Below are 17,199 nucleotides of genomic sequence, written 5' to 3' on the forward strand. Positions count from 1 at the left end.
TCTGTAATATCCTGGATCCCCCCATGTCGTCGTTGGGTGTTTGGGGATGGGGTTCCACAGATGACTTGCATGAACCTGCCTTGTCTGTCCCTCACTCCAGTGTTGCCAAAGCCTCCTGTGCAAAAGCCCTCAGAGCTGTGCTGATGTTCCCTGCGATGATCTGACTGCAAAACACCAACATGGAAATAAGATTCCCTTTCAATCAACCAAACTTGCCAATGATGCTGGCGAGTGTGCAAACAAGCGACAAAATTAAAGGTATGGTTCTGATACAACAGTCCTTAATCTAAAAATTATTAGAAATGCTGATGCGTTGTTACAAAATAAAATATGAAGACCTAAAATTTAAATGTGCCATTCCCATAAGCTTAGGCTTTGGTTGGCAGAGATGCTAATTAAATGAGATTTGGCTGCATCCCTCCTTCATGGCTGTCTTGCTGCGTCTGCAGAGTGACACTGATAAAGCTGCTCTGGAGAGGCTCAAAATAAAGTTCTGAGGAAAACAAATCACTGTATAGTAAGGAAGCAAAAGAACCTCCAGTTTTGCTTCTTCCCAATCTTTTTGAAGCCTCTGTGTCCCATCAGGATTGCTGGTTAATAAAGCTTAATTGCAAGGGTCTGGAAATTTGCATTAGGATGTGCTTTCCACCTCTGGTCCTGTAACTGTCTGTACTTTGTACCATCTAACACATTGTCATCCTTTTGGAGCAGAACAGTCTCCATTCTGGGTGACTCTGTACCAAATAGATGAGAGCTTAAAACAAATTGCATGCTTCTGCGTATTTAACAATTCCATGGTAGAGAGTTATTTCCAGAGTGCTGAGGTTTAGGATAAAGAAGAGTGATAAAGCTGGGGAAGGAGCCACCTGGAAAAGAGGTTGTAGCCAACAAGGGGTTGGTCTTTTCTCCCAAGTAACAAACAACAGGACAAGAGGAAATGGCCTCAAGTTGTCCAGGGGAGGTTTAGGTTGGATATCAGGAAAAATTTGTCCATAGAAAGGATTGTCAGGCATTGGAACAGGCTGCCCAAGGAATGATTGAGTCAACAAGCCTGGAAGTATTTAAAAGACATGTAGATGTGACACTGAGGGACATGGTGGGATTTAGAGTTTGATAAAAGAACTACAGACTTTTCAGTTGTTTTCCTGAATTTTTTTGATGAACAGCCTCAGGTACAGTATTTGCTTTCTTTATATTTGTTTTTGGAAACTCCTTTTCTCCTTGGGTGGGTTTTTTGGTTTTGCTTCCTTACAACAAGGTCAGTTCAACAGAGAACAACTCTCTGATACTACTTAAAATTGCAATAATCAGCATTTGTAACACATCCCCAGTAGGTGGTGCTGCATCTTTTTCATAGCCTTTAATTGTCCTATTGTTGGCCCTGATCTCGTGGAAAAGTTGTCTTTTTGAGGGTGTGTGTGTGTGGCTCGGCTTCGCGAACGAAGATTTGGGAAGGGCTGTCCCCACGTGGGTGTGCCCTTCCAGCCTGCGCAGTGGATTTTAGGTGAGGCACAGCGTGCGCAGAACTGGCCCCACCGTTTAAGTCCTGAGGTTCATCTGCCATGGCCGAGTGAGCTTGGACAGTGCCAGTGAAGTCCTCAGGACTAGAACCTACAGCACCCGGCATTTCCCAGGAGGTCTCCCATCCAAGTACTAATCCGGGGCTGACCCTGCTTAGCTTCCGAGATCTGATGGGATCGGATGTCAGGGAGGCATTTAACTGCCCTTGTCTTTTTGAGTAAACTGAAATTATTAATCTAATAATAATAAACACCTTTTTTTTAAAGAATAAGTATTGTAATTCCTTTGACGAAAGAGATCAAATGTGACTTTGTAGCTTAGTAGTTGGAACAGTTATCTTATTGTAGAAAGAAAAAATTAGGTTTTGGTCCACCCTACTGTGGATTAATTGTGATTAAATCATTAATTGCTAAAATAACAAAACACTCTTTGAGTAGAGGAGCAGCCCCCTCAAAGTCTTTGTAACTGTATGAACACATCAGAGCACAGAGCCATGGTCTTCTTTACTCTTGTCCTGATTTTAAATTCTTATGCAAAGCACAACACAGAATACATGACAGGCCTAATGGATAACATCTTAAAAGTTAGGCCATCTGAGAGGTGAAAACATGAGCTTGAATCCCCTCCAAGTCGACAATAAAATTCACGTCTTTCCACTTTGAACAAAAATTTTTGCCACTGTCTCATTTTAAGCAATCACTGCAAGACATTTAAAAACCTCTGGGGTTTTTAAAGTAATTTAGTTTTAAAAGGGAAGAGTTGTTACTTATGAAGATCAATGTATGTTTTCTCATTGAAAGAAAAGTGTTATAATTTGCCGTTAGCCTATTTATATATAAAGTATTTTCCCCAGATTGTTGCTGCTGCTATAAATGAATTTTAAAAGCTGCTCCACAATACCATCTTTGCTTCCAAGATGATTAGAACATGCTCACTTTTTTCAAAAACTAAAGATTTGGAATACAGCAGTCAGGATGGGTATCGTGTCCAACAGCCACTCAATTTTTTCTTTAGAGAAACCTAATTTTAAGAGTTTAATCAGCTGTTCTTATACTACCATGTAAAGGTTAGTAAAGCATATAAAGGACATGTATAAAAGAATGCTGTTACAGAGATTTCAAATGTCTCTTTCAGACCAAACCTTTTCAAGAACCGAGGCCTTTTTTTGGGTGAAATTGCCCAGTAAGACATAATTAGGTTTCAGTGGGCTCCAAAACATCAGTTGTCATGACAGAAAGCATTAGAAATAAAGCAAGTGATGTGGCCCACAATGAGTGTGTGAGCAGAGGTAGAAGAGAGCTGTAAAGAGAGATGCAAAGTGCTGCTGGAAGTGCTCAGTACCATGAAAATAGGCCTGCAGGAACAGCAGCACTTGTAGGTGAGAAAAGAGTGCTTAAATAAAACCATTTAACTCATTTAACTGTGCAGTTCTGCAGTCCTGGATGAACAGGGATAAGCCCTTTTGATTATGGAGTGCTAAATCCACAGGAATCAGCTTTAAATCAATACAAGTATACTGCACTCTGGGATGTTCAAGGTATGAATTGCTCTTTTCAGGATCTCTATTTTTTCAGGGAACTTCTGAGATCAATTGCAGAGTATCCTGTGGAGCTGGAGAGAAGTGTGGGACATGTTGAGTGTTTTGTAAAACCTCCCTTTATATTTCACCTGTCTTCTGTTGCTTGCTAGCTTGGTATTTTCAAACTGCTACCAGAGTACTACTATGTACTTTCAGCTCCAGTGTTAGTGCTGCTCGTCAAGGTGACCAAATCACTCAAGTGGACATGTCTAGAAATCTGTCAGTGTATTTTTATTCTCTTTTTTTTCTTAAATGCAGGTTTAATAGGCATGATAGTATGTGTAATCATAGGGAAAGTTATATTCCTAACTAGATTGAAGAGATTGATTTAAATAAAGTATAAAAAAATTAGATGTTGTTACAGGGACTGCATGTTTTCCTCCTGTAACCTCAGCAGAAAAGCCAAATTTGCCTCAGATAACTCTCTTCTGGCTCTTGATTTTTGTGTGGTTGTGAAAAAATGTTACCCAGCTCCTCACAGAGACGAAAACAGCAACCCCTTTGCCAGCTACCTTGTTTATCTTTTTACTAGAGCTGCCTGGTTTTACTTCAAAACTAAAGCTGACCCATCATTGTGTCTTTATTTGTTTATAGTTACGGGTAAATCTTTACTTTCCAGCAACTTGAGAAGCTTGGAATGGAGACAAATCCAAAATCACTCCAGTGGAAACTCTGGTGGTGACAATGGTTTCAGGAACAGTTCACTGGAAGTGAAAGCTGAGCTGGTAATAGCTGCCCTTAGATAGCTACAAGTATGACCCATAAGAGTAAACACTTTGGAACAGTGAGATTTTTGGTTATCACCTCAAGTATGAACTGATGAAGGAGGATATTAATTGGTTTGTGAACCATACAAGCAGTATCTTTGCCTCTTTTTTGGCAGATAATATTAAGTGAAGGAACTCACTGAATTTGAAGGGGCTTGACTGTTCTGGGATGAGAAGTGTATGAATGTTTTAACAGCTTCCATATCGATGTAGAGGAGGTGACTGAAGGATGGATCGTGGCTGCTCTGCTGTAACTCTGTAGAGAACTCCTTGTGGTGGAAGGGGGCATCATTAACCTGCTCTTTGCCTCCTTACTAGGTTTAATAATTTTTTTTCTCCTTTCTTCTCCTGAAAGGAAGAGGTACCAATGAGATGATTACAAAAGGATGACAGTTCTTGTAGGAATCATCATCACTGATAGAGAATCATAGAATCAGTTAAGTTGAACAAGACCTTGAAGATCATCCAGTCCAACCATTATCCCAGCACTGCCAGTACTAAACCATGTCCACAAGTCCCACACCCACGTTTTAGATCCCTCCAGGGTCTCAGTGCACCATACTGACCAATACTCTGCCTCTTGCACATCCCTGCTGGTTGGTATTCCCCTGTACTAACCTTCACAGACGTACTGCCAGACATCGTCTGGTTGTACAGGACAGTGAGGTGACCTCCCCACGGCTGGGCTCCATGGATACTACTGAAAGTGGATGTGCTATGGAGGTGTGAGATCCATGACGTGACCCGAGGTTTTCACAGCTACAGGAGGAAGAGAATCAAATCCAAATTTGAAGTAAACAGAGCATTCCAGACCCAGCATCATGTGTAATACCGGTATTGTTCCAGCATGCCTTTTAAACACGTGTAACAAGGAGAGGGAGTGGAGAGAGCTGGAGGCACACAGTCATTTTCCAAGGGCTCATTGAAAGCGACAGAACGAGAGGACACCGTCTCTAAGCTGCGCCAGGGGAGGTTTAGGTTGGACACGAGGAAGAAATTCTTCACAGAAAGGGTGATGAAACATTGGAAGGGGCTGCCTAGGGGGGCGGCGGAGTCGGTGTTTACGGAGGGGCTGGATGTGGCACTCGGTGCCGTGGTCTGGTTGACTTTGGTGGTCTCCGGTGACAGGCTGGACTCGGTTTCCCACCCTGTCCGTCCATCCGCCCGCCGCCGCCGCTCAGTGCCGTTCCCGCCCGCGGGCCGGGGGCGGGCGCGCCTTCCCCGTGACCGCCGGCTCCGCCCCGCGCCCGCCCCGCTCCCCAGTGCCGCCGAGTAACCTGGATTCCCGGCCCTCCTCCTCCTCCTCTTCCCTCTTTCTTTTCTTTTTTTTTTTATCCTTCCCCCTTTTCTTTTCCTCCCCCTCCCCTCTCCTTCCTCCTCCTCCTCCCCTTCCCCGACAGCGTAGCCGGGGCTCGGGCTCGCTCCCTGCCCGTGCCCTCCCCTGGAGCCGCCGCCGCCGCGCACGGAGACATGTACCCGGGAGCCCCCTCCGCCGGACCCGGTGAGGTTGCGGGCGGCTCTGCGTCCCTGCCCCGCTCCCCTGGCGCCGCTTTCCCGGCCCGTGCCCGCGGGAGCCCCGGCAGCGCCTCCCGCCCCGGCTCGGGCCTGGCTGGAGCCGCGGCCGCGGGAGGAGGGAGGGTCAGGGTGCTGCCGCCACCGCGGGCAGGGCAGGGCAGGCCAGGGCGGCCGCGTGTCCGGAGGCCCCTCCGAGGGGAGGGTCGCCTTCCCTGCCCCCTCTGCCTTCCCTGCCGAGCCGCGGGGCCGCCGGGCGGGGAGCCCGTGCCGTCCCCGCCGCTCCATTCCGGGATTCGGGGCCAGCCGCATGTTCGGCCGCGGGGTGCGCTGCGGGGGAAGCGCGGCCACATGTCGGGAGCCGCGGCAGGGGATGGGCTGCCATGGGCTCCCCGGGCGCTGCCCGCAGGAATCGGGGGCACAGCAAACCTGGACGCGGAAAGCAGAGTTACCAACTCACTCAGAGGTGTTTAATAGCATTTAGGGGAAATACGGTGTAATGCTGTGCGAGTTCGTGCACATGGGACGATGTTTTAGACTGTTTCTGTGGTGAGAATTCTTACGTACAAACTACAGTGTTTGGGTGACCGGCGCCAGTTTTCTTTGTAAAAGTTTCAGAATAAATGGAACTTTATTTGATGTTGCTGTTCTCAACGGTGTTATATTAAATCTCTTTCCTCAGAGGGATAATCTAGAAAAGAATAGCGTAATGAAATACAGGACCTGTACTCTGCTCCTGTTACAGATGCTGCTTCTGCAAAAGCATTCATGTCTGGGGATTCACAGTTAGGTGCTGGCTTGTTGTTGGGTTTTCTTATCTGATTTGGTTCTCTACAAGGGACAAGAATCGAGAAAGACAGTCAGGATGATTGGTTTCCTCTTGGAGTACAGCTCCTCTGTTTCTGCTTTCTTTCTTTCTGCAGCGCACAAAAACTCTTAGTGGCACAGCAAGGAGACAGGTCCGTGTGTCCAGAAGGACGTTCATGATTCAGCTCTCACGTGTAACATGATTTGCGCATTTCAGTACCAATAACTGTGTAACTGTTGATGTAATCCTTTGGTGACTTCTCGTGCTGAGTTCTCTTGCTCAGGTACAGGTATACTTTGAGTTCACAGGTATTCATGGTGCTGTTGCTGCTGAGGCAGTTGTGTTCACCTCCTGGTGATACACCTTGTTCCAAATTCTACTTAAAGAGACAGATAATTAAAAATAATAGCGTGTGAACTGAGAGTAGTTTTATGTGTGGGAGTCTCTTTACCTTCTTTTGTTTACTCTCTATCCAATCCTACCACTTTCCCTTTCCCTCGCAATGATCTTAGTTCCAGTTGCTGTTTACCTTCATGGACCTGCGTTCAATGTGAAAGGATGTGTTCCCCTCCTAGAACAACCCTCTCTTAGCCTCAGGCTCTTGGTAGAACAGCTTTCCCCAAATTCAGGGTTGCTGTGTGTTGTTAGTGGTGTGTGTCTCAGGCTCCTGCTGTTCTGCTCCCTCCAGCCAAGCTCATCTCATGCCTTGTTTACTTCCGAGTTTATCTGTGTGGCTCAGCCCTTTCCCCGTGCCCAGGGCCGGGCAGTGGCGGTGCCTGTGCCGGGCTGGGAGCTGTGAGTTGTTCTCCCCATGGTGAGACTCTGTTTCCTTCCTGTGAAATCACCCACGGAGAGGCTCGGCAGCAGCACAGCGGCTTCCAGCAGCCCAGCCAGCTTCCTGCTGCTCTCCAGATCACACGGCGGGGCATCTGTGAGCTTGCAGGAGAGTGTGGCTGTGCTGTGGCCCAGGAAGCAGGGACTGTCAGGGTGCTTTGCTGTCGTGTTCAAGGCTGCATGTGGCCTGTGGGCAGTCAGGAAAGTCCCTGTGCACACGTTAGTGTGACACCTATAAAATAGAATTACACTGAAATCAGAGGAGAGAGCAGAGGTGTGGTTGGTTTACAGCCCCGCACTGAGCCGCAGCTGCCGCGAGCACCCCAGAGCTCCAGCCTCTACACATCTGTCAGCACATCCTTGAGTCCTGGTAAACGCTCCATCCGTATCTGCTGTGACCCGGATCCGACGCTGCTCCCTCCTCCGGACGTGCCTGATCCACACGAGCTTCTTTGTCCTTCCACCTCCTGCTGCCAAACTGGACCCCACAGCCCTGCCCGTTCCAAGGGTGCCCGTGGTGCTGGGCTCCTGCCAGTGTCTTAATTCTTTTTTGTGGAAATGGTATCAAGAGAGTTAGAATTGACTAATTTCAAAAAATTGCTGCCAAACACAGAAACTTCGTTCAAACGTGCTGTTATGTCTGGAGTAAGATGGTTTTATGTGCACGAGGGGGACATCATGAAATCACTCTTTCCATGGTTAGGAAACCTGTGATCCCTTTTTTCCCCAAGTACTGTCTGAGTTACTGACTTGGTGTTGGAATTTGCTGTGACATTGTGCCCACACCTTTATTTGGCCTTCATGACACTGTGAAAAGTAAAAAATCTGAAAATCTGAGAGTTTTCTTTTTTCGTAAAGAAGAGGTTTGATACTGCTATTTTATGGTCTGTCTTTCTAGAAAGACAGAAAAAAAATCCAAGTGGCATAATGGAAATACTGTCACTCAGTTAAAAGACTCAAATGTTGTATAAACTACTGGAAGTGACACTGCTTGGTGTTGATGTACTTGCTAATTCTAAACTTTGCACACCATAGGTTCCTTTTTTATTTTTTGAATAGATTTTTGGGTTTTGCCTGCTACAGAAGATCTTACTTTATTGTTGAAGCAGCAGTTTTCCAAAAATGGGTGTCTTCTTGAAAGGGATTGTGGCTTTGCATGTGAAATAGAACATTTTTACCCAGCACAAGAAACAACTTTATCAAACTAGTGAAACTCAGGTTATTTTCTCACTTGTTAAGTTGTAAGATACCTCTTTAACATAGTGAATGGACTGTTGAAACTTTTAAATCTCTTTTATTTTCCAGTGCTTATGCTTGTTTTTGCCTCTCATACATTTTCTTGAAGGTATTACGTGTTGAATGTTGATTGTCTTAAAGTCGCTTCAGTGTTCAGGGGTGTAGGATGCCTTAGGCCTGAAATGTGCTGCAGGGAAGGGTGTGCTCATGCCTTAGTTGGGGTAGTAGAAATGGCAACATCTTCATCTCATGGAATTTAACTCCACCAGTGTCCTCTTAGCTTGTGTTTCAGCAGCAGCAAGAGCTCCTCTGTACCTCCTGTCAAAGTTCTGCCCTTCTTAGTAAGGCTTTTTCTGTTCTGTTGGGGGTGGATCTGGACCTGCTCTTACTGAGCTAAATCTGCTGGTACCACAGAGTTGCCCAGTTTACTTTCAGACAGTAAATTAATGCTGAAACTCACTGTAATCTGCCACAGTTCATGAGAACTTCACGTAGTTTCAGCTCTTTTCCTTGTTACTTGAGAGTTTGTCCTGAAAGTGAAATTGCATTTGACAAAGTTACAGCCCACAACACCCACCATAGCTTTTCCAGGGATATTGTTGTCTGGATTAGTAACGTTTCCTAAGGAAGAAAAATATGCCTTGGATACCTGTGCAGTCTTCAGGTGGCTTAAAGATGAGGTATCGTCTTTATCGAAAGATAATTGGTGGTGTCAGATGTGCAAACAGACTTTCTTCTTTCCTTGTGAACTGAAACAGCTCCTGTTTGCTGTTGGAAAGTGAAACATTGTTTTCAGCAGTGGTTCTGTGACTGCAGTTACATGGGATTTTGTGCACTTTTAGCTTGTCTGGGTGTTCTTTTCTTTCGTGGAATCGTGTGCTCAGTGGTGTGTTGTAACATATAGAAAGAGTACGGAGAAACAGCCAAACCCTCCTGACTTCCAGGAAAGTTCTTTTTTCACAATTTGTACTCCTTCCCTCTCTGCTGTCAGCACCACTCTGTGTCACAGAAGGGTGGTAAAAACATATAAATGTTTTAACTGTGTAAGAGCAAATATGTCTTAGATTATCATGTGATGCTCTTCTACCCACTTCAAACTGTATAGGAGGGAAGGATTTTTCCATTTCAGAAAAAAGCCTGTGTGAACACTTCTGGCTCTCCAGAAATTGCAGGGATGGAGCTGCTGAAGGCAGTAAATTTCTGACTGCAACACTGGCTTTGCAAACATAGACAATGAGGAACTTTACCTGTCTACTCAGAGTTTTGTTCATGTCAGCTAAGCATGTGCTGACAGCAGCTTTACAGAACTTGTAAGACTTGTCAAAATTCTGTTGTGTTTTGCCTCCCCTGTTTCACATTTAAGTGAAATATTTGGTCATATTTTTAGTGGTGGAATTTCTAATACTCAGCCCACCAGAAAATATTACTAAATTTGAAAATGAAGAAAAGTCAACCTCCAGTATCTTATTTTTGGTAAGTTATGAAGTAGAAAAAAATAGCTGGTGGAAAATATTACGTAGTTGTAACTGTAGTGGCTGTGGGTAGGGATCTGTTCCATGCATTGTCCAATTTAATTTGTTTTATTATCATGTATCCTTTCTGATGTACTCACAGAGCAGCCCACCAGAATGTAAAGTTTCTCTTACCCCATTGACTAGGGAAGTGCAGCACTTTAAACTCAGTGAAAGGATGTTTTTGGTTTTTTTTTCCTCACATTTATTGTAATACCCAAATTTAAACTTAAACATTTCATTCTATGTTTTATACTATAAAAACTGGGAAAAGATAGGCCTGAATAACATCAACCCCAGGCAGAATGAACTTGAATATCTCGTGGCTTACAGGAGAGCTGCAGTTTGTTAGTACACAGACCCCTTTGGTATCCATTTCTAAGAACTGGTGCTTTGAAGAGACTTTCCAGTACTGGCCAGGAAGTGGGTTTTTAAATACTCGAGGCTGAGGTGATGTCTGTAGTTTTATATACTCAGGAGTGTTTTAATAGGTGGCGTCTTGTAGTGTGCTTTGTAAACAACACAGATTAGTGCAATTCACTTCAACTTCTCCATTTTGATTTGTTTCACTTTTCCTGTTCTCTTTTCAGGGCAAACTTAGTGCTTTTCAGTACAGCTTTAGTAGGAGTGTGCTGCTTTATGGCTTTGCTGCAGCTGTGAAGCCACTGGGGACCTGCTGCCCAGGTTTCTAGGAAGAAAAGTTTTGTTTGTTTTGGGTTTTTACTGTATGACTTCACAAAACTGGACTCAGCCAAAGTGGAGGCAGAGCATTGATTCAGATGGGGAAGTACTGTGAATTGTGACATAACTCAAAGCCAGCTTTGGACCAGCTTGGTTTTCTCTCATGCACTCAGTATTGTCTTTTGAATTGGGTTCTCATTGAGCTGTCCACAGTGCTACCAAATTTTATTACTATTTGGGTTGTGAAATTGATTAATTTATTTTTTAAAATTGCAGGTGTGATGAAAGTCCTTCATTCTCTCCTGCTGTATAATGTTTGTCCCGTTCTGGTTTTTGTAGCACTGCTCTGCTGTGTTTTGTTGTTTGGTCTGTCTCGAGTGCAGTTGTGGCTCATGTCCCAGCATCAATCCATGGATGCCATGACAGCTCTGCAGTCAGGGAAATCTCTGTAGTTGAGGGAAGTGTTGGAATGTTTAACTTTTCAGAGAAACTGAGTATCTTGAGACATCTGCAGCTTTGGGCTCCTCAGCCTTTCCCAACAGCTCTTGTAGCACAATCTGATTTTGTTCCCTTATACAATAACCAGAAGGTGGAGAATATGCCTCATGTTCACTCTTACTTACACCTGTGTGAAGAGTTAAATCCCACAGCACACAGTGCCATAAAAATGTATGAGACTGAAGACTGTGTGTTTAAACAGTACATGAATTTTATATCTTGTCACTTCCAACCTATGTTGGGTGTGACTGAAACAAGGAATAGCCCAATCTGAGCATGTCAGTTTGGGATGCTTGAAAATATCCTTCTGAAACTGTGTATATAGGCAATGACATTGATGATTTTGTGTACAGTCCAGAAATAAAAGTAACTGTTCTGTGGCCAGACCAGTAGCTGACTTAGCAGTGTCAGGTACCACAGGTTTGAGTTGTTCATGTCATAGATTGGAGCATTGCACATTTTGTCTCAGTGGTGCCTTTTTATGTTCCTAATTCAGTCATGAAATTTATGTTAGAGCTTATAAAAGTGAGAAAATAGTGAAATTTAAATGTTAATTTAGTAGTAGGAAGTATGTGTGGATGTGCTAATTTAGATTTATTTTAAATAAGCCAATTTTAGAAGAATTCCCAAGAGAGGAGGTTTCACTGGCTTAGCTAGATCAGTCTAAAAATTGTTTGAAGTTAAACTTGTCATGTAGATGAATAAGGCTTTAAAACATAATTATTACTGGGGCCTCCTTATACACCTTCTGAAACTTGTTTAGCAAGTGTTTACTCTTAAAGGACAGGCATCTGTTCACACGGGGAGTGAGTGGCTGTCTAAGTATTGCTGTGTTCTTGGCTTTGGTTTATCCTTTGATAATAAACTCATTTCACTGTCCTTTCATACAGTTGTGGTTTGCAGTGAACTCTCCCTTTCTGCTTTTTTTTTATCAGTTTCTCTGTTGGTTGTGCTCCCTTGCTCCATTCTGCTCCATCGTTTCTGAAATCCTCGTGGGGGATGAGGCTTTGGGAGGGCAGGGGTTTGCTTGGTTGTGGTTTGGGGCTGCCAGTGAAAGGTAAGGGTTCTCAAATAATACTCCTTGTCAGCTTCAGCTCTGCTGACTTCGACATTTCTGTTGGGAAATCGACTGACAGACACAGGTTTAAAAAGAAAACCCAAGAAACCACCAACCCTTCAAACCACAGAGAAAACAAAAATAAAACAGAGAAGAAGCCCAAGCTCAGGTAGAAATGGCAATACAAAAGAAAGCACTTGTGTCAATGGACAAGTGTGTTTCATTTTGGGAAGAGCTTCAGTGTTTAATGAGGGAATGCTTAGGAGCAGCTCTAGGGATTCAGAACATTTGCATAAGGGTGTGTTGTATGAAAAGTCAGAGCTTCTTTCAGGAGGAAACTTCCCACCAGGGCAAGGAAATGAGGCTTTGTTGTCCAATCTCCTTATGTGATCAGAATAGGGTAGTGGTGTTTTTTTTCCTAATTGTTTGACTTGCAAATGCCCTTTAATGTCAAATTTCGTGGAGGCCTCTCTGTAACAGACTTTTATGTGGCTTTTTTCCCCTTTCATAGCTGAGTTTTGGTTTGTATCAACTAATACGAGAACTTGCTTACAAGAAGCAGGTGGAGGAAAAACCCCTGAGAAGTAAGAGGAAGAAAAGCTCTGATAGGGGAGTTCTGCTGCCAGCCTACACTGTCCTATCTCAGTTATTTCACTAGTATGATCCTGCATTTTACCCTCTTTGCAGTGATGCTGAAAACCACAGCCCTATCTCTGGAAACCGCATTCGATACCATTGGATGTCGAAGATGCCCCTACAGCTGCTTTCACTATCTGAAATGATAAAATAAAGTGTAACCTCAGCTCTTAACTGGGAATTTTTCTTTTCTGAAACTAAACCACCAGAGTGTTCATGTTTTTGTAGATTAATCCAGTGTGGGTATGGGAAAAGATTTCTTTTTTTCAAGGCATGACTGCTTCTGAGTTAGAGCTTAGTAGATGAGTTTTGTATATCAAAATTTTTTTAGGAATGAAGACTGTTTTTAGAATTTACATGAAAACAAGGTCTGTATGGGTATGAATGAGCTTGCAAAGGTACAGTACAAAATACAGCCATCCTGGCTTATTTCTTTAATTAGCTGAGGACAAATCACTTGTGTGTTTCATTAAGTTGTGTACAATGTGAATACCACAGGGAAGGTGGATGTGGGGCCTCTGTGGCACCAGTTCCCAGCTGGTGAGGCGCAGCCTGCTGGGCAGACATCCCAGTTACCATGGAATGAAGCCCGAGCCATTAGAGCTTGTGAAGTTTAGTGCATGTTGTGTTCCTGTGGGCACTAATAATGCAGAGGGCTGGAGGAGACACAGGTGTAATGGCAAGGGGAGGGAAAAGTGTTGGTGGGCAGGTTGGGGGAGCGACATTGTGCTGAGAGTGAGAGCTCCAGCTCTGGTTTATCTGTCCTCATCTGCCCAGCATCTGCTCGTCAGCCGTAATGCACAGACCAGGTCTTACAGTTTCTGAGGAAAACTAATCCATGAAGACTGAGCTCTCGAGGTGTGGAGGTGATGGGGTGTCACAGTGAACTGTACAGCTCCAGTGGTGTTCTGTGATGGCAGTTTGTGTGTGCAGAAGGTGTTGAAGTGCTTAATGGTGGTTGGGGCCGCGGACCCCTCGCTGAGCTCAGCTCTGCACCTGGAGTCGTTGTGCTCCTGGGGACTGAGTGCAAGTGCTTGTTTGTGTCATGGTCACACCAACTAGTGGGGTGGAAACTTCAGTCTGGGTGTTAAATTATTGGGAGAGTTAGTCCTGATGTGTAAAGAAGTAGTGCTTTGCCAGTCTTGCAGTTACTAAAAAAAAAAAAGCCAAAACCAAAAGCAGTGAAAAGAAGTAAAGACAGAGGAGGGCAGGTTGGGCTGTTTCCTGCAGACCTGAGCAGCTGCAAGTGTCAGGTAGTGCAGAAGGAGGGGGAGCCACATTTCTTTCCCAATCTAAATGCAACATTTCAACAGACAAGAATAAGGAAAGTGTAATGTGGGTTGATGAATACAGAATTTCTGGTCTTACCTTCTGGAGAGAAGCAGCAGCCTGAAGAAAGGAATACAGGCCAGTGGGGGTTGATTTTTTTTATTTTTTAAAAACTTTTTTCCTCTCCCCCTATTAAAAGATGTGTTTGTTCACTTTGGGCCTTTTGGAGTGTCAAAGAAGAGAGATTATATTGAATGGAGGCATTACTTATGAAGGCAGAAAATACCATTATATTCTGTATTTCAAATTGCTAGAAAAGACATCTGGAATTAGTTCAACTTCCTTTTTCTAAGGCATGGAAAAGGGAATGAATCATTATGGTTGAGTGTGTTAAATAGCACTAAGAATGTTCTCCATTTTCCCCCTTCATGGAGCAGAGGTTTGTCTGAAGATGGAGTTTTGTACTTTGAATTCACATTGAGCTTTAAACTGTGTTGCTGACTTGTGGGTAAGCTGTAAGCATCCCTCCATTGTTTGCATGAGGCTTGCTATTTGGAGGACTTAATTCAAGCTGCAGCTTGTAATTAAAAGCATTTCTCTTTGTCCCCTCAGAGGGACTGTGGTGGTGCTTTGTCCAACTTCACGTGCAGGGGTTCACAGTCAGGGTGGAGGTTCTGCACTCTGGATGCTCCCTGGGTGCTTTGATGGGGCTCTCTCTGCTTGCCCCACTTGCAGGTGGTGAGAACCAGCTTGTGGGTGTTCAGAAATTTGGAGGCTGACTTTGAAGGTCGAGGCTGAAAGGAGAATGTGGGAGGAAACAAAGTACAAACACTTGGTGTCTTTTGCTGGTTGACGTTGTCCAGAAGCAGCTTGTGGGCTGCAAAGAACCATTCTTCGTTTCTCGCCTGCTGGTTTCTGCTGGAGCCTTGATCTCCTCCTCTTTGGTTCTCTGGACTTTTGTTCTTAGTCTTTCACATATTCTTCTTTGAAATCTGCTCCTAACTCAGAAAGCAAACTGGATTGATGTCTTGTTTCCCCCCTTGTTCTGTGGCTGCAGCCGCTGCTCACGTCATTGGTGTCTGGGAGTGATTCCGGTCTCAGTGGATCCCATCACCTCTGGCACTGGGAGCAGATCCCATCTCTGTCCTACAGAGCTCAGAGAGTAACCAGAATAACCAAGGGAGCTGTAGATCTGTAACTGATTATTTATTCCAGACGAAACCATAATGGAATGGTTTGGGTTGGGAGGGACCCTTAAAAACCATCCTGTCCAACCTGCCTGCCGTGGGCAGGTCCATCTCTCAGCAGATAAAAGGGTTGACTTGAGACTTAACCTGGTTTGAATTCTTTTGCAGGAAGTGACAGTTATTTAATAAAAATCCTGTCTAGAGTGATACTACTGAACATAATGAGATTACAGGTGTGAAGACAATGCTGTTTGTTAAGGTATATAATTTCATAGTACAGTGCTAAGCAACTGGAAGCAATCTGGCAGAGGGGGAGCGGTGTCTCAGTAGTCACACAAGGGACTTAAAATATGACCAAATACGAGGATAGCTCCTTCATGTTTGCTCATGAGTTTTGAATCAGCCCTTGTTCTCAAACCTCACCTCATGCAAGGTGCTCTTGCTGGAAAGCCTGGTGGCTGCTCATGAAAAACCTGAGAGAGGGGTCTCGTAAAAAATGATAACTGAAGACCTCATTACATCATCTGCTCTGCTGTCCTTGTGGTTTGTTGAGTTCTTGGAGATTACCAGATAAGTCACTAACCTTTTTTTGTTGGGCATTGTCATGTCAAAAGATGTTATGGCTTGGCTGAAGAACTCCCAGTTTCCATGTTCTAGAACATGCTTGATGAGCAGCAAACAGACATACAGGTTCCATATGGCCTTCTCTGCCCCCATAATATCAAAGGACTCTGAGCTGCAGCTTTGAGTTTTCCTTATCTCATGGAAAACACTGCCAGCCTCTCTCCTATCATTCCCTAACGGTTCTTAACAGAAAGCCAGGGTGAAAGTTAAACTTCCTTATAAAACCCAGACTGTCAGAAACTTGAAGACAGCACAAAGTTTCTTTTCAATTGGGTCCTAAAAAGAAAAGGCTGAACTGCCTGTATTCCTTTTCTTGTTCTGACTATATATGTGTAAATAAAATACACATATAAATAAAATTTTATTGGATGTTTTCCCCATTCTTTCTGAATTCCCTCTGTTACTGGTAGTTGAGTAACTATTTCTGGAAGGTTGAGCCAGACTCGTGGCAGGTGCACCAGAGCAGGGCAGAAGCTGGAACACAGGAAACTCCAGCTGAGTAGAAAGCAAGTTTATTTTACCATGGGGGTGGAACAGGTTGTAAGAGATGTTGTGGAAACTCCATCCTTTAAGATATTCAGAACTTGACTGGACAAGTCAAGCCTGGTCCCTTCCAACCTACGTTACTCAGTGTTCTTGATCCTCTGCTGGAGGGTCTTCCTTTGCCAGTCTTTGTTCTTTTTAACCTGATCCTGATGAACACATTTGGAATTTCGTTATTTCCTGCAGTCCTGGAGGCAAAACAGCTGATGACTGGCTGAGGACAAGTTATGAACCCCTTTTCTTGCCCAAGGATCTTCTTCTCTCTGTGTTTTTGTGGTGGCATCAGTGACTAACCTGGAGGCAGCAATGACTGTACACGATGGTTGTACCTGAAAACACCCGTAGTGATGATGTGATGAAAGTGGTGCTTCCACATAAGGCACTTCCTCCACCTGACTTTCATTTAGAGACTGTATTTTTAGAAAAATGCTTTCAGAGAGTCTGGCTCTTGGCAAATACAGGTTGCATTAGCCCAGTGCTAAAACACACTGTGAGTTGTGAAAACATCACCTGATTGTTAAACATGTGTTAGGACTTGCCACACAAGGAAACTTACTGATATAATTGCACTGGGGTAATTATGCTCAGACGATTTCCTGTGTCGACAAGCCCTTCGATGCAACTGCTTAGGCCCCTTCTTATTTAGTAACTCATTAGGCCTCTGATGCACATGAAAATTGCATAATTCTTAGCTAAAAAGTCTTCAGTGTGCAGGTTTAATGCTGCCTGGCAGCGCTTCCAGCGTGCTGGGCAGCCCAGCAGCCAGGCTGTAATAAGTGATCAAGAACCAAGGACAAAAGAAATGAACACTCCCAGTCTGGGAAACGGTTGTGGAGTAAAACAGTCCTGAAGAATCATCATTGCATAATTGTGTGGGCTTTGGAGCGGAGGAGCTGAGTGTGCTCATCCAGGTGTGTGGCTCATGCACACCTTTTA

General features: G+C 44.2%; 1 protein-coding gene across 2 annotated transcripts in view; it reads left to right on the plus strand.

Annotated features, from left to right (window-relative positions):
- Positions 1-5,139: 5,139 nt before the first annotated feature.
- Positions 5,140-17,199, plus strand: part of AGO2 (argonaute RISC catalytic component 2) — a 54,726-nt gene continuing 42,666 nt past the window's right edge. For both annotated transcript variants that reach the window (XM_071553781.1, XM_071553782.1), the window contains exon 1: positions 5,140-5,368. In XM_071553781.1, the coding sequence (XP_071409882.1) occupies positions 5,338-5,368 (31 nt within the window). In that variant the 5' untranslated portion in view covers positions 5,140-5,337. The remainder of the gene's footprint in view (positions 5,369-17,199) is intronic.

This window comes from Pithys albifrons, chromosome 4 (genome assembly GCF_047495875.1).
Source record: "Pithys albifrons albifrons isolate INPA30051 chromosome 4, PitAlb_v1, whole genome shotgun sequence".
In the NCBI taxonomy this organism is placed as follows: Eukaryota; Metazoa; Chordata; class Aves; order Passeriformes; family Thamnophilidae; genus Pithys; species Pithys albifrons.